Source organism: Cavia porcellus, unplaced genomic scaffold (assembly GCF_034190915.1).
Source record: "Cavia porcellus strain 051 isolate PalLab524CR breed Dunkin Hartley unplaced genomic scaffold, mCavPor4.1 scaffold_8, whole genome shotgun sequence".
Taxonomy (NCBI): domain Eukaryota; kingdom Metazoa; phylum Chordata; class Mammalia; order Rodentia; family Caviidae; genus Cavia; species Cavia porcellus.
In genome coordinates, this window is record NW_026947491.1 from 62,216,524 (window position 1) to 62,244,127 (window position 27,604).

Genomic DNA, 27,604 nt, shown 5'->3' on the forward strand with positions numbered 1-27,604 from the left:
TGTCTTGATCTTGATACAATAAAATCCATCTATGACAAACCAACAGCCAGCATCATATTAAACAGCCAAAAGCTGAAAATCAGGAACAAGACAAAGATGCCCATTATCACTACTCCTATTCAATGTAGTGCTAGAAATGCTAACCAGAGCAATTAGACAAAAGAGAGAAATAAAAGGAGTAAGGATAGGAAAAAAAGAGCTTAAATTATCATTATTTGCAGACTACATAGAAGACCCCCAAAACTCCATTGAAAGACTCCTAGGTATAATAAATAAATTCAGTAATATAGCTGAATTTACAAAGTCAACACTAAAAAAATCAATGACATTCGTATACACAAACAACAAACTCACTGAAAGAGAAATAAGAGAAGCCACACCCTTCACAATAGCATCCAAAAAAAGAAATACTTAGGAATCAATCCAACAAAAAAAGTAAAAGATCTATTCAGCAAAAATTACAATACCCTAAAAAAAAGAAATTGAAGAAGATCTCAGAAAATGGAAAGACATTCCTTCATTATAGATAAGAAGAACAAATATTGTGAAAATGGTCATTCTCCCAAAATTGTTATACAGATTTAATGCAATACCAATCAAAATACCATCAGAATACCTCAGAGATCTAGACAAATCATTCCTAAAATTCACCTGGAACAAGAAAAGACAGAGAAAAGCAAAGGCAGTTCTGAGCAACAAAAGCAAGGTAGGAGGCATCACAATTTCTGACTTGAAGTTATACTATGAAGCTACTGTAATAAAATCAGCATTGTACTGGAATAAAAAGACCTGAAGGTCAACGGAGTATATTAGAAGATACAACTACAACTACAAACTCACTCAGTGTTGTAGTCAGGGATTGTGCAGAGAACAATTAGAATCAGGGTGTGGAGTTTATAATATTATTTTTATAATGGTCACCCAGAGTTAACACAAGAAAATGTAGGAAATCTATCCACAACACTAAAGACATAAAATATTTGCCCAAAGGCCTGAATCCCACAGCAATGTCCTACATGAATCCAGATAAAGACCCAGAGCTCATGACAATGCCTCCTATGAGTCCAACTGGAGATCTAGAGCCCACAAGAAAGACTCTTTTATGGATCCATGCTGGGAAAGCCAAAAGGTCAGCAGTGGAAACTAGGAAGTCTATCCCAGCAGGGTGAAGGTTGAGGGTTCTATGCTGGAGCCAATAAGTCACACTCAAAACAAAGACCAAGGCTGTCCTGAAAAGCACCACAGCCATCCTCAGCAACATGGAGGCCCCAAGCTCCTCTGACGACAAGCACAGAAGAGTACATGCCAAGGAAGTCAGTGTGATGAGTTCATCCTGGAGACCAAGCAGCACACGTCTTCCCCTCCAGAGCCAGGAATCAATCAATGCTTGATGTGAGGACCAGAGCTTTTCCAGGAGAACCCAGCAGCTCAAGCAGCAACTCATAAGAGAACCCACAATGCCTCAACGCATAGCTTCTCCTTCTCCATGTCTCTATGATGGCAACTTTCCTCAGGTGGGACATCTACACTCAGCACCATGCTGATGTAATCCAGCTGGTGTTAAGGGACCACCAGTTTTTAATCCATAACAATCCACCCCTGATCAACTTAATAATCGCATGCATTTCTTTAAACTATAGTCCTTTGTGGCAGATTTATGAAAGTTAACACATCTTGGTCTATTCAGATTTTCATTAATACAACAATTACATATATATAATTCTTTTTATACTAATTCCTGCACCAAAAGCAAAACATTAAAAGGGTGACCAAGGTTCAACATTAAAACACAATACTTTGATTAATTAACCTAGTTACAAACATATAAAACATTAAAATTGAAAGAGTTTTGGCCCAGACAGGACACTGTAGCCAGAACCAAGGAGCTTCATCTTTCCCACCCCTAGGAATTTACCTGTGACTCCATCTTCCCCACCCGGGAATTTACCTATGGCACCAAACAAAGACCAATGGTCTACCTGTGCATCCCTAATGCCCCCTTAGGTTCCACCCCAAACCTAGGCTACTTATATACCCCCAAGCCACATGTCTGCAAGAGAGAAAGCCAAACTCCAGTGGTCAGGGTTTTTTGTTTTGTTTTGTTTTGTTTTCTCTCTCTCCGCGTTCTCAGAATAAAGGCCTCTTTTGTTTTATACTTCTCATTTGATGCTGTGACTTAATTGGCAGGCAATTGACTCCTGGGCCCACCCAGTTCTAGTCCCATGCCAATTCACAAACCAGATTACATCCTGTATTAATTCTTCACTTTTCGACTCATGGGACCTGCTTAATTTGTTGCCAACTGCTCGCACACACCAACCCGATTTGTCACAGGTGAGCAAACTCCAGAGAATTCTTTGGCACTGGGCTCGGCCCCAGGCAGGTTTTCTCCCCCTTTCCATGGGTTCACATGACACTCTCACATCCTTAGACAGCCCAAGGCAGAGTTTCTCTGGACCAACCTCGGTTCACACTGAGAGACTTTCATGTCCTTCAGAGCTTTAAACTCTCACGGGCAGAGCTGTTACTAAAACCCAGGAGAAATCTACTCGTGGATCTCTCAGTGACGACTGAGAAATACGAGATTTGGAACCCTAACCACTGTTTGTCCCAAAGGACATGTGACAAACCAACCTTGGACCATGGCCTGTTTCTTGCCAGAGATTTAGCCATGGGAAACATTTTCTCTACTTCCCAAAAGACACCTTTGCAATGCTTGATTTCCAATCTGAGTACTCTTAAAATTAAAAGAACCATAAAAACTAAACAATTAATCTTTTACTGCCAGGAGGCTTGGCTGACCTACTCACTTACTGGCAGCCCATGGCCCAAAGAGGTGACATTTGATCCCTGTATTCTCAAAAATTCATATGATTTTTGTCAAACTGGAGACAAGTTAACAGAAATTCCGTATATACAGGCTCTCCTCACTCTGAGAATGCACCCCTCTCTCATTAAATCATGTATGCCTGCTCAGATATTTTTAGCTAACTCTGCTGCACTGCAAACTCTCCCCTCCTGCCCTCATGAGCTGCTGGAGGAAGTACCCTGGTCTTTTATCCGTCCCCTCCTCCCTATACCCAAAATCAGTCCTCACAGTTATCTCCCGCTATGTAATCATCTTCCCCTCCATCTCCCAGGACCCCTAATTCTTCAAGTGGCTCTAATCCTTCCATTAGTGCTTCTTTGCATCCTCTGACCTCTCACTCTCCTGAGAATTCTTTGTCCCCGCCAGGATTCTCACCTCATGCCCACCATACTAGGTCTCAGTCACTATATCCTTCTGGCAGGCCACGTGACTGCTGCAGCTCACATGGGGGATGGTCGCCATGTTACGGCCCTCTGCCACGTGAAAGGGCACCACCATCTTGGGATGGACCTCATGGTCAATGGCCGCCCCCTTGTGGCTCCTCTTGTGATCAGCAACAGCCACCCTGTTGCAGACCACATGACAATTTACTGTGCTGCAAACAGCAACTAAATCGCTGCAAGTCACACAGTGAGATGCCAACAGCCTGTGTTTCCTCATCCCATGTTAACCGACAGCCACTTTATAGCTGATCTACAGATAATTGTTCACACACACCTACCTGATGGTTGGCTGCCCAATGGCCATCTACTCCACAATCTTCTCCTTAATCTCTGCTACCACTTCGGGAGCAAGCTGGCCCTGAGGGACTTGTTAATATACATGTGCCTTTCTACCTTTCTGACTTTATCTCAGATTACCCATAAATTAGGTAGCTTCTCTGTTGGCTCACAGAATTATATTGGGGAATTTGAATTTATAACTAATTGTTATGATTTACATTTTAAGGATGTTTATGTGATTCTAAATACCACTGTCAGCTCACAAGAGTGAACTCAGCTGTGGCAGGCAGCGCAAGAAGAAGCTGATTGCAGACATAAGGCAAACACCGATGATAATGACCCTGGGCCTACTGCTGTGCCAGAACAGGATCCTAACTGGAACTATCAAAATGGAGAAGGTTCAACTAAATTTCATAAGATGATTGAATGTCTAATTGTGGGCTTTAATAATATTGCTCACAAACATACTAACTATAACAAACTTTTAGAACAGGTCCAGGAGGCTAATGAAAACCCAGCTGTGTTCCTAAATCAGCTTCTGGAAACCTTAATTAAGTTTACTATTGTAAACCCAGACTCTCATGAAGGGATAATTGTTGTTAACTCTTATTTTATTTCCCAGTCTGCTCCTGATATTCATGCAAAATTACAAAAGGTTGAACATGGCCCTCAAACTCCACAGGGAGATCTTCTTAAATTAGCTTTCCGTGTCTTCAACAACAGAGATAAAATTCAAAAAGAGGAAAAAGCTCAAAAAATAAAGTTTGCTAAATATCAGTCTGATCTCCTAGCAGTGGCACTTGGGGCTGCCTGAGCCCCACCAGACCATGCTTTAAATGCAGCAAACAAGGACACTGGGTAAAAGACTGCCCCAACCCTGGCATTCCTTTAGGCCATGTCCCTACTGCAATGTTAAGGGCCATTGGAAGAGTGACTGTCCTAGCTGCCAGCGAGCAGGTAGCCTCTAACTCCTTTCCCTCACAGGAGACTCCATCAATGCCAGATTAGTCACTGAATGATCTGCTCAGAAGCAGATCACAGCCCCCACTCCGGTAACCTTGTTGGAGCCCCAAGTCTCACTGGAGGTCTCAGGTAAGACACTATCTGTACTTGTAGACACAGGGGCGACTTATAGTGTACTTCCTGAGTTTTCAGGACCTTGTGGTAAGTCCTCAATTTCTGTTGTGGGAGTTGATGGCCAGCCTACCCAGCCTTTGCAAACTGGGCCTGTCCCATGTAGGTTCCAGACTCTTTTCTTTACCCATAGCTTCCTAGTAATCCCAACATGTCCCCCAACATGTCCCATACCCCTTTTAGGTAGAGACCTCCTTCAAAAGCTTAACTTCACCTTTACTTTCTCCCTCCCCACAGCCCTAATCCTCCAAACAGCCTCACAGTGCATCACAAAGCCATTCCCTCCCCTTCCTCCTTCTCTGGTCAACCCCATAGTTTGGGACATCTCCAATCCCACTCTTGCTACCCATGCTACACCTATTTTAATCTGTCTCAGGGATCCTTCAATTTTTCCCTGCGTTCCCCAATACGCCATAGCTCCCCAACATTTATGGGGACTTAAACCCATAATTAAGCACCTTTTGGACAATGGTTTTCTTAAACCTACCCATTCACCCCAAGATATTCCCATTTTCCCGGTACTCAAGCCTGATGGGTCCTATTGCCTGGTATAAGACCTTAGGGTAATCAACAGTGCTGTTACCCCAACCCCCCTAGGGGTGCCAAATCCCTATACCATGCTCTCTCATATCCCTCCCTCTACCACTCACTTTACAGTTATAGATCTTAAAGATGCCTTCTTTACTATCCCCCTACACCCTGATTGTCAGAACCTCTTTGCGTTTACATGGACTGACCCAGACACTCTCAGGTCTCAACAACTTACTTGGACAGTGCTCCCCCAAGGGTTCAGAGATAGTGCCCACTTCTTTAGTCAAGCTCTCACTACTGACCTCACAGAACTTGATCTCAAACCTAGTGTCCTTCTTCAATATATAGATATCCTTCTGTTATGTTCCCCATCCCACATGTTAGCCATACACCATTCAGCCAGTCTTCTTAATTTCCTTGCTAGTCATGGATGCAGGGTCTCTCCTGCTAAAGCCCAGATAGCCTCCCCAAAAGTCAAATACTTAGGTCTCGCTCTCACCCCCACCACTCGTTCCATCACCACAGATCGTAAGGCAATTCTTCGAGATCTCCAGGTGCCCACAACTAAACAACAGGTTACATCTTTTCTAGGTTTAGCTAATTTCTTTTATCTCTGGATTCCTAACTTTGCAGCCCTAGCTCAACCCCTCTACAAGGCCACTAAGGGTCCCTTATCAGAACCCCTGGACCCTACTAGGCCCATACATGCCTCCTTTCATAAATTAAAAGAAGCTCTCCTAAAAACCCCAGCTCTTACCCTTTCTAATCCCACCCAACCTTTCACCTTATACACTACTTCTCAGGGCCACAATGCTATAGGAGTACTAGGACACCAAAAGGGACCTTCTTTTCAAGCAGTAGCTGTTGACAACAAAACAGTTAGATCACACAGTAAAAGGATGGGCTCCTTGTCTCCAAGCCCTTGCAGCTGCAGCCTTCCTGACACAGGAAGCTACCTACGTGAGCTTATCTCACATAAGGTGCTCCCTGCTCTGATGACCCCTTCTTGCCTTCAACAGGTACACCTGGCTCTCTCTCAAGACCCTTGCATCTCTATTGCAACTAGTGGTCCTCTTAATGTGGCAACCTTACTTCCCACCTCAGAGGGCCATCCTCACCATGACTGTATTGAGTTCTTACAGATGACTCTCACCCCTTTCCCTCACATCGGTAGCACACCTCTCTCTTTAGCCTTTAACACATGGTTCATAGATGACAGTTCAACAAACACAGACAACCAAAAGAAGGCAAGATGTGCAATAGTTAACCAGTCAAAAGTTATAGAGGAAATCCACTGCCACCTGGCACCTCGTCACAGAGGGCAGACCTTATTGCCCTTACAAGGGCTCTTACACTAGCAAGGGACAAAATTATAAATATATCAAAGTATACACTTAGCATTTTACACTCTCATGCCTCTATCTGGCAAGAACGGGGTTTTATTACCACTCAGGGAACCCCCATCATTAATGCTCCTCTTATCCTTAAACTTCTAGAGGCAGCACAACTTCCAAAGCAGGCAGCAGTTATTCATTGTAGAGGACACCAAAACTCTACATATCCTATTGCTCAAGGCAATGCCTTTGCAGATTCACAAGCCAAGTTAGCTGCATAAGGGCCCTGCCCTTCTCATCTTCTCCCATTAGTCCCAAACAGTCTACCTCAGCCTCATTATTCACCAGAGCACACAGCTACTTCATAAACCAGGTTACACACAAAACACTCAGGGATGGATTTTTCAGGGATCTAAACTTGTTCTGCCACATCAACAGGCTTTAGACATCATCACTGACACAACTGTTTTCATATAGGATCACAGGCCCTATACAAACTCCTAGCCCCAATAGTCACACACCCTTCTTTAAAAGCTATCATTCTTAAGATTACTCACACCTGTTATCTCTGTGCTAGGACCTCTCCTCAGGGACGTATGGCACCCTCTTCCTTTCCTACCCATCAGTTTCGAGGACACACCCCTGGTCAGGACTGGCTGATAGATTTTACACAGTTGCCCTGCCACAAAACTCTCAAATATCTTCTCACCTTTGTTTGTACCTTTTCAGGATGGGTAGAAGCCTTTCCCACAACCAGAGAAACTGATGATGCAGTTACCAAAGTCATATTACAAGGAATCATTCCAAGGTTTGGTCTACCTCAGAGTATTCAGTCAGATAATGGTCTTGCCTTTATTTGTCAGATCACTCAACAGGTATCCTCAAGCTTACACATCACCTGGCACCTACACATCCCATACCATCCACAATCCTCAAGAAAAGTAGAAAAGGCAAATGGCCTCATAAAGACACACCTTACAAAACTCACTTTAGAACTATACCAACCTTGGCCTCAACTTTTGTCCTTAGCCTTAGCCAAGCTCAGAGCACTTCCCCGGGCTCCTACCTTCTTAAGTACTTTTGAACTTATGTATGCCAGGCCATTCTTACTCCACAATCTTCCTAACTCCCCAAAATCTCCCTCCCCTTGCTGACTATGTCCCAGTCCTCTCCTTCCTCCGACACTTGTTGCGACAACATGCTGATCTCTGCCTTCCACAACCCTCTGGAGAGGCCAAACCAGATCCTCCCATATCCCCAGGAGATCTAATTTATCTCAAATGTTCTAAGTCCACAGGACTACAACCAAGGTGGATTGGCCCCTATTTGGCCTACTTGATGACCCCTACAGTAGTCAAATTTGCTGGACTCCCATCCTGGTTTCACATCACTCAGACTAAGCAGTGCTCTCCCAGCCCTAAATCTGATCATTCTGAGTGGTCACCTCATCTTCTGTCACCCACCCATCTCTGTTTCACGAAGGCCTAGCAGCCACAGTTAACAGGCTAAGTCATGTTTTGTTATCCACTTTGGTTCCTAATTTCTTACGTTCTATTAATGATCATTTTTACAGCAGGACTCTTGATAGTCTTTCCTAACGACTCCCACATCAAGCATAAGATCATCTTCATAACATTCTATGTGACAACTGTCTTAGCTCTTTCTACCCTCAGCTATTTGGTTAAATGTGACATCCCTGAAAGCCTAGGCCTTTATCTTCCCTATACTGCTACCACCACCATCTTCCCTGCTCCCCCTATTTTTTCCAGTTCAACTCCTGAACCATAGACAAGTTTTACCCACCTAGCCGCTTAACTTTTACCCTTTCAGATGGGGGAGTAATCACCTCTCATGAGTAATCACCTCTCATAACTTCACTCCTCCTAACCCCACGTTTATTTTTCAGAATTCTACCTTACTGTGGCAATGATTCTGTCTCAACACGATCCTGATAAAATGGCATATCTAAATCAAAGGCACCTTTCCTTCTACCTCATCTGGGTCCTTAAACATGACAGTACCATGCCTCCTCATAATATCTTGTCTCTTTGTTTTTCCAGTCTAACATACGTGCATTCACCAGTGAAGTTGTCCTGGCTAAACCACCTGGCACCAGCTTCTACCTGGGCATCAACCGTCATCCCATCAACTCCCCTAGACCTCAGTACAGTGCCCCTTTACAGCAGGAAGTAGTAAAGGGAGAAATCTTTGCCCCTTTTCATAATAATAATAATCATAAGATGGGATATGAAAGAGATATGGGCCAGACAGGACACTGTAGCCAGAACCAAGGAGCTCCATCTTCCCCACCCCTAGGAATTGACCTATGGTGCCAAACAAAGACCAATGGGCTACCTGTGCATCCCTAATGCCCCCTTAGGTTCCACCCCAAACCTAGGCTACTTATATGCCCCCACGCCACATATCCGCAAGAGAAAAAGCCAAACTCCATTGGTCAGGGGTTTTTTTTGTTTGTTTGTTTTCTCTCTCCGCGTTCTCAGAATAAAGGCCTCTTTGTTTTATACTTCTCATCTTTTGGATGCACTATATAATCTTATCAAAAATCAAACTAAAAGAACAATTACAATCACAGTCCTTGCTTCCCATTAACTTTTAACGTGGCATGGAAAGATGAACATATAAGGATCTCCTGCAATTCAGTTGTACTGTTGATTTTTCTATTGTCCTATTCTTCTAAACTATGTTCTCCTTTGTTTCATCTTTGCAACCCACAGTTCCAGTGGAGCCTTCTCTTTGGCCAAATGTTTTAAATCACTCTACTGGCTCTTTGCTCTAAATTTCCAACATAGATCTGGTCAAAAGTAACTGTGTACCATCCCAAGAGTAAACAGAACTTAAATTTTTCTGCCACGCAGGTAATATCTCTAAGTACAAGCAAAATGAAGACCAACCTTCAGCTAAAGTACAATAAACTACCTGGATTCCAGCAGACATAGCAGTCCTTCTCAACAGAATCCTCCCAAGCTTCATCTTAAATTGGGTCATTTCCGTCAGTACTCTGACTCTCCAGGTTTTGACCAGAGTCTGCAATAGAGTTTACAGCATACAGGGGCTGTTTTTTGGCCAGTCTCTCAAAAATTTTACAAATTAATTTCCAAGGCTATTAAGTCACATAGCCAGGCAACATAACAGCAATAACTCTACTCTTGGTACCAAAATCTGTATTACTCAGGGTTTTACTAGAGAGAACAAATATAACTGAAATATACAGATGTAAAACAAATAACAAGATTGGCTTACAATGGTCAGCCACAGAGTTCAATGAAGAAGCATGGAGAGGGTGTCTATGCACTGGTGGCTGAAGGATTCAGTCCAAGGTCTAGAGTTCACCCTAGTATCCTGTGTAAGTCCACACCAGCAGGCTGATGGGTCTGAGACAGAAGGCCAAAGGCTCTATGATGAAAGGCTAAAGAGTCTTTTCTGGAAAGCTGAAGAATCTACACTGGAAGCCAGGAGACTCTATCCAAACCAAAAGTGAAGACTGGAGCTTCTCCCAAGAATGGAATGCATTCATCCTTCCTCCTTTCCTCTTATACCTCCAGGTGATGAGCCACACCCTAGGTGGGTCTTCTTGGATGTAGAGTTGCTTTAAGCTTCTAAATGTCTCGAGTTGACACAATCAATCAGCCACTACACTCAGCCACCTCATCTTTGACAAAGGGGCCAAACACATTCACTGGAAGAAAAATAGTCTCTTCAATAAATGGTCCTGGAAAAACTGGCTCTCCATATGCCAAAAAATAAACTAGATTCATGCCTATCACCATGTACTAAACTAAAGTCTAAATGGATCAAAGATCTAAATATTAAAACAGAAGCACTAAATCTGCTAAAGATTAAAGTAGGTAGACATTTTGAAGACATAAGGATAGGTAGAGAATTCATGAACAAAAATCAAACCAATTGGGAAATACTTCCCAGAATCAGTAACTGGGATCTTGTCTTATTAAAAAGTTTTCACATGTAGAAAAAATCTCCAACAGAGTAAAAAGGAAACCCATGAATTTTGAAAAAATCTTGGTCAACTATCTCTCAAACAAAGGACTTCTATCTAGAACATACAAAGAATTTTAAAAATCAGAGCACCAAAATTGAAAGACCCAATTCAAAAATTGTCATCTGAAATAACCACACATCTTAGATAAAGGAATACAAATGGCAAATAAATACGTGAAAAAATATTCAGCATCATTAGTTATTAGAGAAATGCAAATTAAAACCACTCTAAGATTCCATCTCACTCCAGAAAGAAAGGCCACAATAAAGAAAACTACCAACAACAAATAGTAGGAATATAGGCTGGTGCATCGACTGTGGAAATCAGTCTGGAGATTCCTCAAAAAGCTGGGATTGGAAGTCCCATTTGACCCAGCTATTCCACTTCTGGGCATATTCCCAGAAGAACTGAAAACATCATACCACAATGATATATGTGCACCTATGCTTATAGCAGCACAATTTGTAATACCCAGATCTTGGAAACAACCTAAATGCCCATCAACTGAGGAATGGATAAAAAAGATGTGGTATTTTTATACAATGGAATAATACTCAGCTATAAAGAATGATCACATTGAGATATTTATAAGTAAGTGGATGCAACTTGAAACCATACTCATAAGTGAAATAAATCAAACTCACATATGTAAATACCGTATTGTCTCCCTAGTAGTATAAGAAATGGTAGGAGTACCTAAGATGCAAAATCCTCAATAAATATGGTGAAAGGGAAAGAATCTGCTCAAAGGGGAAAAAAATATCTCAGGAAAAAGGAGGAAAAAGAAAAATGAAGGGAAAAGAAAAATATCTAAATTTATATAAATACACTTAGGATAGCTAAGATGATTGTGCTACAAATTCTGTAAGCTTATAGAACAAAGCAGTCAACATCATAGGATTGGAACAATTTTTCATGTTTGTGTCTGGTGGTCTGAGGAACTCTTGAAGATCACTATGCAAAATATCAACCTTAGTTCTGTTCCTACCACCTTGTTTTGAAGGCCAATATCATCACTGTTTTGGGCTCTTTGCTATTGTCATTTGTCTTTTTTGTTTCTTATTTTTCTAGTAATATCTTCTATTTTGTTTTGTTTTGTTTTTCCCTCTAATACAGAAAGGATAGGTGTACATGTAGAGGCTTATGAATGCCTAGAACTTCTAAATAGTTTACAAGAATCTATTATATTAAATGTGATAAAATGAACAGCTACTTTGAAGAAAAACAGACATTATGGTTCCATTGCTTATTCCCTATCATCATGTTTTGAAATCCAGTAATGCTTATCTTCTTTGGTCTGAGTGGTTTTATTCTGTTTCATACTATTTAATTTCAACATATATGAAGGTACAGACAGCTATTTTGAAGAGAACAAGAGACATTATGGCAGCCTTTGTTGATTTTCCTATTGTCTGGTTTTGCAGACCTGTAGTACCTTCATTCCTCTGTTCTGATCAGTTTTATATTATTTTGTTTTGTATGAATTCATTGTGTGTGAAGAAATAGACAAGTATTTAGAAGAAAACAAGAGGCATCATGGTAGCCATTGTAGATCTCCTGTTGTCTTGCTTTGAAATCTGTGTCATTTACATTATTTTCTTCTGATTTGCTGTTGTTTTGTTATGTTTAGTTTTACCCTTATTAAAATTTTAAAAATAAATAAAAAATAAAGAGTATCTCTGTCAATCACAGCTATAACCCATTTCACTCAGAAATAGCCAAAACAATCATAGCCCCTTGTCCCCTAATGACAGTTAAGGGTGCGTCTCCGAAAGGGGGAATATTATAGACAGCTGAGTCAGTTAAACGTATTATAGGCAGTCAGATAGAAAGGCTTGGTACAAAAGATAAAAACACATTGCAACTGTTGGCCAGAGGCACATCTGTTGGGGACCAAACCTCAACACAAAAATGAAATAATCAGGCCTACCTGCCTCCTCGAAAGATAAAGTAATAACATCTGATCTAATAAAATCTAGACATCAGTTACCTCCATGTATGACCAAGATCATTCCTTCCTCAAAAGTTTTGTTCTTTCTATGTGCACTTGCTATGCGACTTGCTTCCCTATTGGATCAACATCCCCTAAGTGTCTATACTTGTAACCTTATTGGTTAATCATAGCTTTGTCCCATATTGTATCCACATCATGATTTTGTATCCATCTCAGCATTTTGCTCTATGAAACTTTCTTCAGAAAGTGGGCTCATTGCCACCCCACTTTTTGGGTTCTTTCTTTTTTTTTTAATTTTTTTTTTTTGTCTTTTTCCTTTTTTATCGGTACTGGGGATCGAACTCACGACTGCCTGCTTGCAAAGCAGGCGCTTATGCAGCTGAGCTAAACCTCCAGCCCCTTGGGTTCCTTCTTGTCTCTCTCAGGCAGAGGCTGTCACTCCTTCAATAAAATTTCATACTCTTAACCTCCATTTTTCTTCAAAATTCATGATTCAGTTTTAGACAACATGAACTCAGCACATCAGACATCTAAAAGGTTGGGTGCTTTATTTCTGTTTATATCATTTTCAAGTCCTTCATCAGTTATATCTAGGTACTACTGAAAACTTCATATACTCATGGGTCAAATTTTGGGGTGTAGGTTAGATATGGCATCATGATACTTCTAATACACTACTTTTACTCACATGTTGTACTATCTGAAACTTTGACCTCTCACACTCAGTGCCCTGCAGATTTGCTGCTAAATGGATATTTTATCAAGATTAAAGAATACATCACTGTCCTCCGTGACTATCCCTTCCCTCCATGTTTGCTTTTGTCTCATATATTTCAGCACCTAGTACACTGGTAACTGAGGGAACCCAAGAAATGGATTAGAGACTTTTTGTTGAAAAAACGTGTTCTGTGATTAAAATAAGACCCATGATTACAGATGTGTTGAGATCCTTACATATGTTAAATCTCCTTGTCTCTAACTCCACTTAGGAAGTACTCTAACAGATGATTATCACTACCCACCAACCATGTGCCTTTCAGTTTTGAAAATTTTTATTGTTATAATTTTGTAGTTCTTAAACTAACCCAGTCCTCTCCCAGCTAGGTATGATCTCGACCACCGAGCCATATCCTCAACTGTTTATAAACTTTGTGTCTCATTTTCAGAATCTCTTGTCATCCTTTCCAGGAAATGATTTTTCTACCCTCTTCCTCTGAAGTTAAGAAAGGTCATCAACCTACTTTCCCAACCTGGGGGAAAAGACTTTAGAGTTTTACTGAAACTCACATATACAATTCAAGCACTCTCCCTGTTTGTAGCACTGTTGTATTTTGTTGCCTTGAGAGTTACCTAGATCTTTTCAGGTTCTAGACAAAGAACCAGATTGTTTTTCAAATAGATTTCCCCTTATAGAAGCACTTTGCTGGCAGAGTTCCCATCATCCAAAAATACCACTCATCCACCTTTAATTGTCAGTTGAATAGACATTTTTCACTATTGTCATTTCTTGGCTTTTCCATGGCCCTTGTTCACTTCTATCTTTTATTTTGTTTTTGCCTGTTTGTGTTTGTTTGTTTGTTTGTTTGGTATGGACCAGGCTGGTCTGGACTTTATGTGCACAGAGATCTCAAATCATCCTCCCAGTATCTAGAAAAACAGTGTGTTCCAGCCTCACTTATACCTTTCAAAAGTAAATGGATATTTTCATAGAAATTTGAAGGGAGCAAAGATAAACTTAGGACTCCAGCTTACCACCTTTAACACCGGATTCATAGCCACTCTTTAGTAAATGACTGTGTTTTATAGATGGTTTCGGCAGGGAGAAGAGTTAAATGCCAGAGACATCCTTGGTCAACTTGTTTGTTAGGTGTGCAATCCAAAACACTCACCACAATTCATCATTGGTTCTCTAACTTGATAAACAAATAAGCTAAATAAACTAGGAGTATAGTTGCACACCTGTAATCCTAGCAGTTTGAGGCGGAGGCAGGAGTACAACGGAGAGTTTGATGCCAACCTGGGCTACATAGTGAACTCAAGGGTAGACTGAGCCACACAGTGAGACTGTATCTCAAAAACTAAATAAACAAATAAAGAAAGAAAAATAAAATTAATTAGGAATTATTAATAACTCACAAATGATTGTAATACAAAAATGTAATCTGATTATCTCTAAGCATCTTTCCTTAAAAAGCAAAAGTGTATATATGGCAATAAATAGAACATGGAGCATATACAAAATTTCTGGGAAAAATAAACTGCATTCTAAATCATGCCTACTTGATATTTTATTTTCAAATGGCTTCTTCATTAATTCAAATGAAATACTAAAACTATATCTGTTGGTCAGCTTTCCTGCTGCAGACACAGCTTACAGGATGAGGGGTTATTTAGCTCACAGTTTCTGATGATTCAGTCCATGGTTAAGTGGCTCCAAGGCAGGACAATCATGGCAGAAAAGCGTGACACAACTATGCTGCACAGTGTATGGCAGCTGAAAGCAGAGCAGAGGAGCAGCACCAGAGAAGAAGGGAAGGAACCAGAGATAGACATGCCCCAGCCCTCCAACACCCACCCAGGCACATCTGGAAGACTGACTTAGTAACCCCTAGTTGACTGTTAACCAATCAAGTTAACAATTAAGTTTACCTATCACAATAACTGAATGTTATCACTACCTATAATTCCTGCCCATGGGTTATAACTGAAGAAGTCTAAAACACCTTTTTCTTTGGAAGTAGTCACAATGTATGATTGTTATCAATTGGCTATAAGTGGCAAGGATATATTTGGTTATTCAATCCCAAATTGATTTCATCACTATAGGACTAACTCTCTCATACATAGTAACTGGTTGTTCTTCCAGGTTGAAGTAGGAAAAATATTCAAGGGATCAAATACTAACTTTGTAGCAGATTTCAATCCTTTGGGATACCCAAATTTAGTTATGCACATTACTAAACAACTAAAATTGGCTTCTTCTGAAAATAACTGGGATGCTATAGATATTTAGACAGGGTCCCCAATAGTAGGTGAGAGCCAGACCTGGAAATCTTTATCAGCCAATTAGAGAGAAGCTACCATTGATGAAAACTAAAGGAAACGACACACTGCTGATTTTTATGAGGTTCAGGATTTTTCTTCTTAGGCAGATTCAGAATATGTTCTATTTCATTTGTTTATTGATTTCAGTTCGTTATTTTTTATTTTAGTTGTGCCAACATTGTTTCTAAGAAAGTGCACAACCAAGCCAGACCCATGCCTGCCACCAGCAGGGTGCTTGCCTCCTGTGGGAAGATAGCACAGGTAAAGAAAAACAGCCCCACCAGCTCCTGTGTGCCTGCCGCCATCAGGGTGTTTGCTTCCCTCATGTAACCAGCCATCACGGGCAAAAACAGCCATGTACACCCAGTACACCCACAGGATGCCATTGCAGATGCTTATTTCCTATGGGCAACCATAGGGCATAATGGATACCATCATGGGCAGTGTCTGGGATCCCACAACTGGCTTGTCAAGAGGAACTCAGGAAAATGTCAAAGATGAAGGAGCCAAAGACAATCTCAGACCACCAGCCCACACAGAACAAGCCTGGGAGATACAGACATGGAAGAGTATCAAAGTTACACACCTGGAATCTCTGAAAGGATAGCAACTAAACCAAACAAACAACTTCACGAGGCTGTAAAAGTAATCAAATCAGAAATAATATCTCAAGTAAAAGAAGAAATCACAAACATAATGAAAGAACTGCTGAGCATATCTAAAGAAGACACATATGAAAAACAAAGGAACATGGGAAAATGAAGGAAACCTTGAATGAATAAAGGCAGGAATTCCAAGGCATGCAGCAGATACAAAGAGATATCCAAGAAATTAAAAACTCCATTGAAAGCTGGCAAGACCACTTCAAAGAAACTGAAGAGACTTTCAGACCTTCAAGACAGGATTGCAGCTAGTGACCATGAAAGGAAAACCCTCTTGAAATAACAAGGAACCAGAAAATAAAAATTCATTTGCTGCCAGATAATGTAAAGAAAAATGATTTAAGAGTGATAGGTGTCAACACAAAGGGAGTCAACACCAATGACATACAAAGACTATTTACAAGCCAGGCGTGGTGGCTCATGCCTGTAATCCCAGCACTCAGGAGGCTGAGGTGGGAGGATCGTTGCGAGTTCAAGACCAGCCTGGGCTACAAAGTGAGCTCAAGGCCAGCCTGAACTGCATAGGGAGAACTTCTCTTAAAAAAAGATGAAAAAAAAAAAAAAAGACTATTTACAGAAATAATAGCAGAAAACTTCCCAAACATGGGGAAGAGACCTGGCATACAGTTAAGCAAGGTCTATAGAACTCCAGTTAACCATGACCATAGTAAATCTACACAGAGACATATAATGATCAAGATCCTAGAAATTTAGCATAAGAGCAAAATATTAAAGTCTGTTAGAGAAAAGAAACAGATTACCTATCAGGGAAACACAACCATGTCAGACTTCTCAACACAAACCCTCAAGTTAAAAAGAGCTTGAAGGGGAGTATCTCAAATTCTTTTTTTTTTTTTTTTTTACTCTGACAACTTTGGATCTCAAGTATCTCAAATTCTTAAAGAACACAACTTTCAACCCAGATTGATATACCCTGAAAAACTATCTTTCAAAATTGATGGAAAAGACAAGACACTTCCATTATAAAGAACAACTGAAGGAATTCATGATCACCAAACCAACCCTACAAAGAATGAAGTATATTCTAGAGAGACATAAAGATGACCACAGTTCCAGGAGGAGCAGCAGAGAGGAATCACCAAATATGGCAAGCAACTGAGTGGAGAGGAAAAGAGGGGGTCAACAGGAAGAGGATAGCATGGCAGAAATGAGCCAGTGCATGCCAGTTGTAACCATCAATGTAGATGGCCTCAATTTACCCGTAAAATGAAATACATGGAGGAGTAGATCAAGAAACAAGACAACGTAATATGCTGTACACAAAAAACACATTCACTGAAATTCACAGACTGAAAGTCAAAGGAGAAAAACCACAAAAAAGCAAAGGTAGTTTCCCCATCAACTACTCAATGGATAAGAAAAATATGGCATTTTGTTTACAATGGAAAGCTACTGAGCTATGAAACAGAATAACCTGAGGCTCTTCTAGGTAAATGAATGCAACTTGAGATCATGCTCATGGGTGAAGCTGCTCAGAGTCACATGGACAAAAATCGCGTTGTCTCTCTAGTATAAAAAAGTCAAGGAGTTAGTGACATTGAAAATGTGTAACAGATATGGTGAAAATTATAGGGGAGGAAATGTCTAAAACATGAAGGTAGCAGTCTTTGTTAATTTCCTATTATCTGTTAAATTTTTGCATCATTTTAATTATATTGTTAGGTTTTGTTTTATTCTGTCTTGTTTTGCTTGGTTTTATTATGTCTGAGCTATTTTGAAGATAAAAGATACATTACGATAGCCATTGTTGATTTCCTATTATATTGTTTCAAAGTCCTGTATTGCTTTCATTGTTTTTGCTTTGATTTATTTTATTCTTCTTTGCTTAGTTTGTTTTTATTATGGCCAATGGTGAAGACAGCTATTTTGAAGAAAACAAGAGACATTATGGTAGTCATTGTTACTTTCTATTATCTTCATTGGAAATCACTGTATCGCTTTCATTGTTCTGCTTTGATTGGCTTTATTGTGCTTTGCTTGGTTTTATTCTCTTTAAAAGAAAAATAAAGAGGCTGGGGATTTAGCTCAGTGCCACAACGCCTGCATGGCAAGGGTAAGGTCATGAGTTTGATCATCAGTACGAAAGTAAGTACATAAGTGCACAACCTTCTGAGATGATTATTTTAAGCTATTAATTGGCTATATGGATATGGATAGATTAATCTGTAAGTCTTACTGCTTTACAATGGCATTTTATTCCCTAAATATGGGAATAGGAACAAGGCATGGCAGAAAAGGTGTTAATAAAAGAGGTTACTTGGGCCTTATCTGTTGTAGAAAACATTGATTTGTACAGCTAAACAATTTATAATGCTTACAAAAAGTCCAGAGTAGGAAACTGGATGAGAAAGATGGTGTCAGGTTGAATGCCCTTTAAAATGACAGGCACACACATTATGTCCACTTGGTGGAAAAGAGTAAAGAGAACAATTTCAAGTGAAGAAGATCAATAAGTAATAGTGAATGTATACAAATCATTTTAATGAAAGTCAATGTCATAAGTCATAGCTGATTTAAAACTATACAAAGTGTTCATAATTTTTTCCACACTTACTCAATTTCATAACAAAATAAAAAAATTTCCTGTTAGAGTAACAGTGCTAGTTTCCAATTCATTATGAACCACTCTTCAAAGACTACCCATATTTTGCCATAGAAAAACTCAGAACAACAAAATATCTCTTTTCAAGTATTAAAAAAAAATTCTTTTGAAGTTGATGGACCAGTTGGTACATTCTGTTTTGCCCACAGGTCACAAGCTAAGCCAACCAAAGAAGGAAGAAGGAAGTCCAAGGACGTTAAATACCAGTACGGGCTGAACGTAGGAGCCCACTGACCTGGCTTCCCAGTCAACATGAAGGCTCTCCTCCTTCTGGGGCTTCTCATCCTTTCTGTGACTGTCCAGGGCAAGGTCTTTAAAAGATGTCAATTGGCCAGAACTTTAAAGCGTCTTGGAATGGACGGCTACCATGGGATCAGCCTGGCAAACTGTAAGTCTGCTCTCCTCCTAATCTGCCCATCATTAGCCACATATGGAAGAGGCACTGAAAATAAATGGTCACAGGGCATTTTTGTGACTAGACACTTTTATTTCTTTGTGGGTTTGAATATTCACAGCGGTTAAAATGTCAGTTCAGTCCTTTTATATCAGAAATGCTGTGCCAAGGATGGATCTCAGCAGCACAATACCTGCCTGGCAAGATTAGGGCCGTGAATTTGATTCCTGGTACAAAAAAAAATCAGATTTTGGATGAAGGAGTAAGCGGGGGAATGGAAAGCATTCCACACTTTCTTCCCCAGCTACAACTTGCTATGTCCTCCCAGCCGCTCTGCACTGGCCTATTAAATAGTCTCAGATTCAAAGGCCAAAGTAGGCTGAGGAAAGGACATTGAGGACCCACTTGGAATTTGGACTCTGGGGGACTAGACTGCCACAGTGTTTTTCTTTTCATAAATTTCCCTGCCATGACATGGAGCTCTCTAGAGAAAACAATTTTGAAATTTATATTGAAATCAAAAATTGAGAGTATGTGCCTTTCTCCTCTTTAGTCCCTGATAAAAGGTTTTCTGAAATTCACCAAAAAATTATACTCTTCTTATTTTCTCAACAGTGACTCTTTTTCATCTTCTTCTATGCAATTCATGAGTGTCCAGGGAAGTTTAACTTTCCACTTTACTTCATATTTGTCAGTATGAGCGCTGTTCTTTCTGACTGAATTCAAGCGTTTCCTCCTCACTAACTATTTTAGAAAGGTTAGTGAACAGATGCAGAGACGGATGAATAAAATTACAGAATAGCCTTTCCAATTCTTTAGTTCTTGTTGTCAACATTCTAATTTGACAAGTAAATTCACCTTGGTATTATAGGAAAATTTGTCCCCCTCCAAGAAATCCTTACCTTTCCTAATAAAAGCATATTTCAGCCTGACTCAGTCGCACCAATCTGTAACCTCAGCTACTACCGAAACTGAGGAAGAGGGCTGGAAGTTCAAGGTCAGTTGGGCTACATAGAAAAACTTACTTGAAAATAAAATTTAAAAGGATAGTAGTACAGCTTAGCCCTGAAAATTTACCTGCCATACATGGGGCCCTGGTTCAGTCCCCAGTCTGCACACACACACACACACACACACACACACACACACTGCACAACTCAGGCATTTCTGTGTCAGCATTTTTACCCACTGTAAACTTACTAAATTTACTAAACAACTCTACTGACCATCTATTCTAAGCTGAATGTTTGCCAAGGGATGAGATTAGAAAGAAAGTAAAAGTGGTAGGAGAAACAATCATTTAAAATTTTTTAAATGTATTTTCCATTGCTTTATCAGTATCACAAATTGACTTGCACTACCTAAAGATTCTTTTAGGGGCCCTTGGAACTATGGTATTTAGTCATGTTTGGTGGTGGCACATGCCTGTAATCCCAGAACTTGAGAGGCTGGGGAGTAATCTTAGCCTAGGAGACCACCCTTGGAAATATACCAGGAACCTGTCTCAAAACAACAACAAAAATAAGTAATGTGTTGAAATACTTTATAAATTTAGTACATTTTCATAAATTAGAGTTAGCTGAATAGCACTGGTATGGGTTATGGTATAAATCACTTAGTGTTGCTCTTTATGATAAAATATAATTTCTTTCAGGGACGTGTTTGGTCAGATGGGAGAGTAAATATAATACAAAAGCTACAAAGTACAATCCTGGAAACAAAGGCACTAATTATGGAATATTCCAGATCAATAGTCGATCCTGGTGTGACGATGGCAAAACTCCAGGAGCAGTGAATGGCTGTGGCATATCCTGCAACGGTAAGACAAGAGACGGCAGATGTGATGGCCAGGACCTATCTGCCTACACAGAATACAGTCAGTGGCAGTAACATATGCATTATCTTAGAGAAACTGCATGCCAACTACAAGACAGTGGCTTCTTCCCCTTCAAAAGCCCATAAGTGAGAAATTTACTCTGGAACATAACAGAGTGCTGCGTAACATGAACACAGGTCCCAGGGCTCCATCCTCACCATGACAAAATGAAAAATAAAGAATAAAATGAAGAGGCAATATCATAAATGTTGATGTTTTAAAACATTCAAACATTTCTGCAATTCTTTATGATTTTATTCTAAAAAGCCTTACAGAAGCTTTTTCCAGAGGACACTGTCATACTTCCTGTTTACAGAGAGACAGTTCAAGAAAAGTTTGGTCGTAAGGTCTTTTTGTGATGATCTTATCTTCTGTTATGAAATGTAATCAATTAAAAATAAGACAGTGGATACGTATAAAATTTTAGTAGTGACTATAGGTAACATTTTGTAGTATATAGAACTTTTTGCTTTAATATGCAGCAGTAACTCTTTGATATTTTATTTGTAAATTTACTTTTGTTTTCCTAAAAAATCAGTTTCCATATAATCACTATCACACTTGAAAGTTAACTTCTGGATTTATTCATTTTGCCTTTCCTTTTCTTTCCTTCATTGTATTTTTGTTTGTTTGTTTTTGTATCAGGACTGATATCAAAACTCAAGACCTTGCACTTGACAGACAGGTGCTTGTGCCATTGAGCTGTATCATTAGTACTGGATTTATTCATTTGTGATGAAATTCATTTTATTGTATAGCAAAGGAACATGCAGAATTTATTACATGCCAAAGGCATTGTTATTAAAGTAGAAACTACATGTGCAATCTTTATCACATAAAAGCTTATCAATATTGCTAATTTGATACTGTTAATTATTTAAATATTATAATACCCAAGGGACAGGGCAATTTTGAAGTTTTTAGTCTGTTTGATTTACTTTTGGAATTTTTCCTATTGTATTATAAATATATATCATATTATATATATATTATATATCATTGAATACAAATTAGAAAATGCAAGCAAGAAAAACCAACATCCAAAATTATACTTTACAGAGATTTATATCTAGTGTAATTTTTGGTGTATACTCTGTTGGAAAACATAGCAACCTTGTTTGTACAAGTAAAATCATATCATGCGCACGTGGACTCAGTTACAAATAGGGAAGCAATGTGTATTTATACAAAAATTAAAATTTCATTATATATATTGCTTTACAGTGCACTTATCACAGAAAATAGTTTCTATATCAACAAGTACTAATCCGTGTTATCAATAAAGTGGGTAAATAGAATCGTAGTATATGAGTACTATATAATTTTTTGATCCAGCTGTCCTAATAAGCATTTAGTTTATTTCCATTTTCCCGTTTTATGAACTGCTAAGAACATTGTGTATATGTGTTTGAGTGAACTTCTTATTTCTTTAAGATAAATTATCACTAGCAGAATCTCCAAGGAGAATTTTATTAGGCACTTTTATTACAGGATGGTGGACAAAGAGCACTTTTTTCTACATTAATAATTCTCTATCAATCAATAATTATCTATCAATTAATAATTGTCAATCAATCAAGTACACAGAAATAAGATTATACCATGCCCATATGAGCCTGTATACAAATACATAAGCAATATGTGTTTTTACAAAAATTAAGTTTTACCATATATACTTCTTTACTTGTCACATAAAATTATTTTATATCAACAAGTGTAAATCTGTTATAGCTTTAAAAGAGGTTGAATATGGGCAGGGGATATAGCTCAATGGCACAGTGGCTGCCTGGCGAGTAAAAGGTCATGATTTGATTCCTGGCACCTAAAATTAAAAGAAAATAAAGAGGTAGAATAGATTTAACATGTGAATACCATAATTTATTGATCCAACTCTTAGCTATTAAGCACTTATCTATATTTTTCCTTTTATAAATTGCTATGGACAGCATTGTGCATACATACATATGTGTTTCTTATTGTTAGGATGAATTATCAGTAGAACTGGATAAAACAGAAGTAGGCAATTTGTAGTAATATGAGTGAATTATATGACCTCATATGACATTAGCTCATAGAAGCAGAATGCTTTATTTCATGCCAAATGTGATAAATGAAGGCGTTTTTTACTCATTTGGATTAATCTAACTTAAAGTGAAGCTCCAATACAGTCCTCATTCCTCATCATCTCTCTTTCAGTTTTGTTGCAAAATGACATCACTAAAGCGGTGGCTTGTGCAAAGAAGGTGGTCAACAATCCAAAAGGCATCAAAGAATGGTATGTGTTAAGAATTAACTGATGAAACATTTCTTGATGATATGTGCAACTAGAAGAGCTTGTAAACACAAAAGTGCATTGTTCTGGGAGCCAAAACTTATACTTTTGACTTATGTGAAACAATGTTTTTTTCTCCATCTCTCAAGAAACAATCTACGTTACCTTACTCAGAATCTTCCTTTTCAAATCTACCATTTATTTTAGGGGATTTCTAATATTCTTAAGGTTCTACACACTATAGTAGTTCCTTGTAATATCTTGAAATTATTTGTAGGATAAGTAAATGTGCAATAAACGTAATGCAATATTTCAGCATTCTGTGTACTGCTAAGGACTTGGGGAGGAATGAAGTCTATTTAAATATCTCTAGTCAATAGATAGCAATAGCAAGTCTTGTAATCCACAAACGAGCCCCCCAGAGCCCCCAAAACTAGAGTTTAAAAAATTGAGGCAGGACATATTTTTTTAAAAAAGCAGCACTGATTTATTTTATCCTGGACCCAGTGACACAGTGCAGTTGGAGTTTTCAAAAGCTGTATGTCCCCCCCCCCAAAACTGTCCAGCCTTTTTGTAGATACCACAGTTTACAAAGTAAGGGGTTATGGGCATGGATCAGGAAATGTGCTAAGGAGATGAGGAAGACCTTTGTTTCCCTTAGCAGAGGACAGAGTAGTCTAGCAGTAATTAACAATCCTTTGTCAACTTATTTTAGCACTACATCTGTTATTTGTAGAGGGCAACAATGGTTAACATGTCAATTAGGTTAGTTTCCCAGGGATTTACAATTCTTTACAGAGGGGAGCATTGATTAACATATCAATTAGGTCACCCAGAGGAAAAAAAGAACAGTACCTTGCCTTACAGGTACTTTGGCATAACACAAACATAAGGAAGCTCTTTTTGCTAGTGTACAGCAGTAAGGTAGAGCTATAGCCTATATTACTTTACTGACAAAATATGTTGTTGCCCTCAAGTATTTGAAATATGGTTATTACAGAGAAGACATGTTGTAACTCTACGTGTTTTTCACTTTTCTTTACAGGGAGGCATGGAAAAACCATTGTCAAAAGCAAGATGTTTCTCAGTATCTTAGGGGCTGTCAAGTGTAACAGCAGGATTTTAACTTTGCAGCTCATTTTGCTTCTTTTACAAATGAAGGGAGAAGTAGTTAAGTGAAAGATCACACTCACATTGTTTCACCTACAAATAACATTCACAGAACCTGAACAAGTTACTTTTTCTTCAAAGCCTTAGGTTCACCAATGTGTTCATTACTTGCTATTACCTCTATATTTTTCAGTACCAGATAGAACTAATGCTAGTGAAATCAGCCTAAATTCTTGATTTTCCAAGACATCTCCAGTACATTCAGCTCTTTAGCATTAAAGAATTAAGCTAGAATAGTACCATTATTTGCCAATCATACATTTTTCAAACAGAGCAAAAGACCATCCTAAAACAAATGGATCTCAGTGAAACATCTGTTGTGTAGGCATCTGATGCCTTAATCTCTTTAGTCACTTACTAAAACAGTTTAACAACTCTTCACTGAACAATATAAAACATTCTAAGGAACAGAATGCCAACGTGCATTATAGAACTAGAAACTGTCTGAATTAAGAATTTAGTATCCACAATGACTGTGACCTTTGGTTCAACTATTTTCTGAGAAATGCTACATTCATACAGCTTTAAAAATACACTCACACTTTATACATCAATTTATTTACCTTGAAAGAACATTTAGATGGATCTGGCATGGTGAAAGCATTAAAGACAGATTAAATGAGCCATTACTCTTCCCCACCTAAGAAGCACACATTCCAACTAAGTCTAAAACTCATGAGCTTGCAATACTAACTAACCACAGGATTACATATATTGTAAAAAAAAAAAAAAAAGATAGCATTATCATTAAAAAGTATGCAATACAAGTCTTGTCTGTCTTTTTCTAGACCTAGCTGATATTACAAGTGAACAAAGTATACATAGAGTATTCTAAAAAACAAAAAACACAGGACTTGGCACTCTTCTTCCCCTGTGGGGACCCCATTTGCCAAAATTGATATGGGAGAAAGAAACTCTCTACCAGCTAGATGTTTGGTGTGAGATCATGTTCTCTAAAATCAAAGAATAAATTCCAGGAAGGATGGAGATTAAGAGCAGAAAACATATTTATTAGGGAACGAAAGCTTCTGCCAGAGACATAGACAGAAGGGGTTCTGAGTGAGTGGCTGAGGACCCTGCCTTTTCTCAGGGCTTTATTTATAGAGCAAAACCATGAAGCGAAGCAGGTCCAAGGTGGGAAAAAATGGGAAATCACAAGGTGAACATGAGTTGGAACAAAACGATGGTCAACCAATAAGATTATAGGCAGAATTGCCTAGGTAATTTGGATTCGGTGAAGTTCAAATGGGAAAGCAAATCTTGTAGCAAGGAGGCATGAAACATAGCAGGGGCTTTTTCATGGTTTGGGAGGCTGTTTTTCCTGAGGTAATAAATACGGATTTAGAATATCAGTCACTGTTGTTTGTCCTTAGGGGAAGTATGTGGGGGCATTCCTTTCATCTTTGTCCTGCGGTCTGGCCCTAGCAGATGTGTCTGCCTCTCCCGCAGTTGCAGTCCATGCAGTCTTGTGCACTGACTCCTTCCAGGGCCAGCCTTCATCTAGCTCCCCCAGCCTCACTGACAGAGGAAGTGGGATTTTCAGATTCCAAAACTGGCCCACACGCCAGGGCAAGGAGGGCCTCAGAAGATACTGTGTCAATCTAGAGTCATACTTTGCATTTCAAAGTTCCCGATATTCAGAAAGGATCATATTAATTAGAATTAAGAACTAATGCTCCTACTTCAAGACTGGTATAGTTAACCTTCTGAGTTTTTAACAACTGGGGCTTAGTGATTAAAGCTTAAAAAAATAAAAGGTTTAGAGGACAACCAATATTTTGGACTTTTCCCTTCAAGGTCAACCAGCCTCTGCATTGTGATGGGACCCCTCTAAAATTAAGTTGCAAATTCAGAGTCACCCAAGCACCTGAGAAGGAGAATTGTTGAATTCCAGTCAACCAAGGACATTTTTCACAAAGGAGGCTCACTAAAGAGTGGAAAGTCCCTGTGATTTCAAGGAAACTCATACAGTGAAGCAAAGATCATGATCCATTCTAGCAATAACATGAATAGTATATTTTAAAAATCTAGAGGAGCTACGAGCTCCACATAGTGGAACACATAGTTCCAAAAGTAACTTACCTCGGGGGAAACTTAACTGACCTTAGCAAATACATGGGTAGATTAATTTTGATTAGCACAATTCTTACTTTCACTTGGTTTTAAACATTCAACAGCAAAGTATAACCAAAAGATGGAATAGGTAATACTAACATGTTTTTAAAAAGCTAAGCTAGGTATAAAAAGAGGCTCCAAACACTGAACCAGTCTGTACCGGTAGTCTCCAGCCATACCTGCAGAATTTCAGCCCACAACCACGAGAGGTCATGATTCTCAGTCCCACCAACTCTTCTAAAAATATGTCCTTCAGTCTGTTTTAGTATATAGTATTTGGTGAACTTTCAAGTACCCTTTAGGTAAAGATTTGGCTTCTTCCATAGATGTATCTATAAGATAAAATTGCCAATATAAATATTCTAGCTACTAAACACTGTTAACTTTGTGGGTATAAATTAACTTCCTGTTATCTACTTCAGAGTTTATGTTTCTTATTTGAAACCATCGCTACCAAAGTTCTTCAAGTCTGCAAAACAGAGGCAGAGCCAGGCATGGTGGCATATGCCTGTATTCCAGCACTTGACGGGCTGAGTCAGGAGTATAACTGCAGGTTACCGGTCAGTCTGCTTTGCATGGTAACACCCTGTCTCCAACACACACATACAAGGCCACACACATGCCTGCCCCCCACAAAAAACCTAGAAGCCGGATACCAGATTTGGACCCTGTAGTAAGAATCTTATTGGCCCAATGATCAGAAAATAGTAGATATCTTTATTTAATACATTCATTAGTCATTGTTATAATTAAAATAAAAAACATTTTATATCTTATTGACTAAACAGGGAGAAGTCTGTATGCTCTTAACTCTGCTTGGGTAAACACTATAAAACAAAAGAGAGAGATGAGAGGTTTATGCCAAATGCTTCCTAAAGTTTTTTT

The 27,604-nt window shown here is 39.0% G+C and overlaps 1 protein-coding gene across 1 annotated transcript; it reads left to right on the top strand.

Moving 5' to 3' along the window:
- The first annotated feature begins 19,108 nt into the window (after positions 1-19,108).
- On the top strand, positions 19,109-25,401 carry LOC100722469 (lysozyme C). The gene is made up of 4 exons (XM_003475928.4): positions 19,109-19,280; positions 20,941-21,105; positions 23,359-23,437; positions 24,480-25,401. The coding sequence occupies exons 1-4, from the start codon at positions 19,145-19,147 to the stop codon at positions 24,544-24,546; spliced, it is 447 nt and encodes a 148-aa protein (XP_003475976.3). The 5' UTR covers positions 19,109-19,144; the 3' UTR covers positions 24,547-25,401.
- The last annotated feature ends 2,203 nt before the right edge of the window (positions 25,402-27,604 follow it).

Excerpts from the sequence above, each read along its gene's own strand:
- LOC100722469 (XM_003475928.4), top strand. The coding sequence starts at position 19,145 with ATGAAGGCTCTCCTCCTTCTGGGGCTTCTCATCCTTTCTGTGACTGTC. Across the intron at positions 19,281-20,940 it reads TGGGATCAGCCTGGCAAACT|GGACGTGTTTGGTCAGATGG; the intron begins GTAAGTCTGCTC and ends AATTTCTTTCAG. Across the intron at positions 21,106-23,358 it reads CTGTGGCATATCCTGCAACG|TTTTGTTGCAAAATGACATC; the intron begins GTAAGACAAGAG and ends TCTCTCTTTCAG.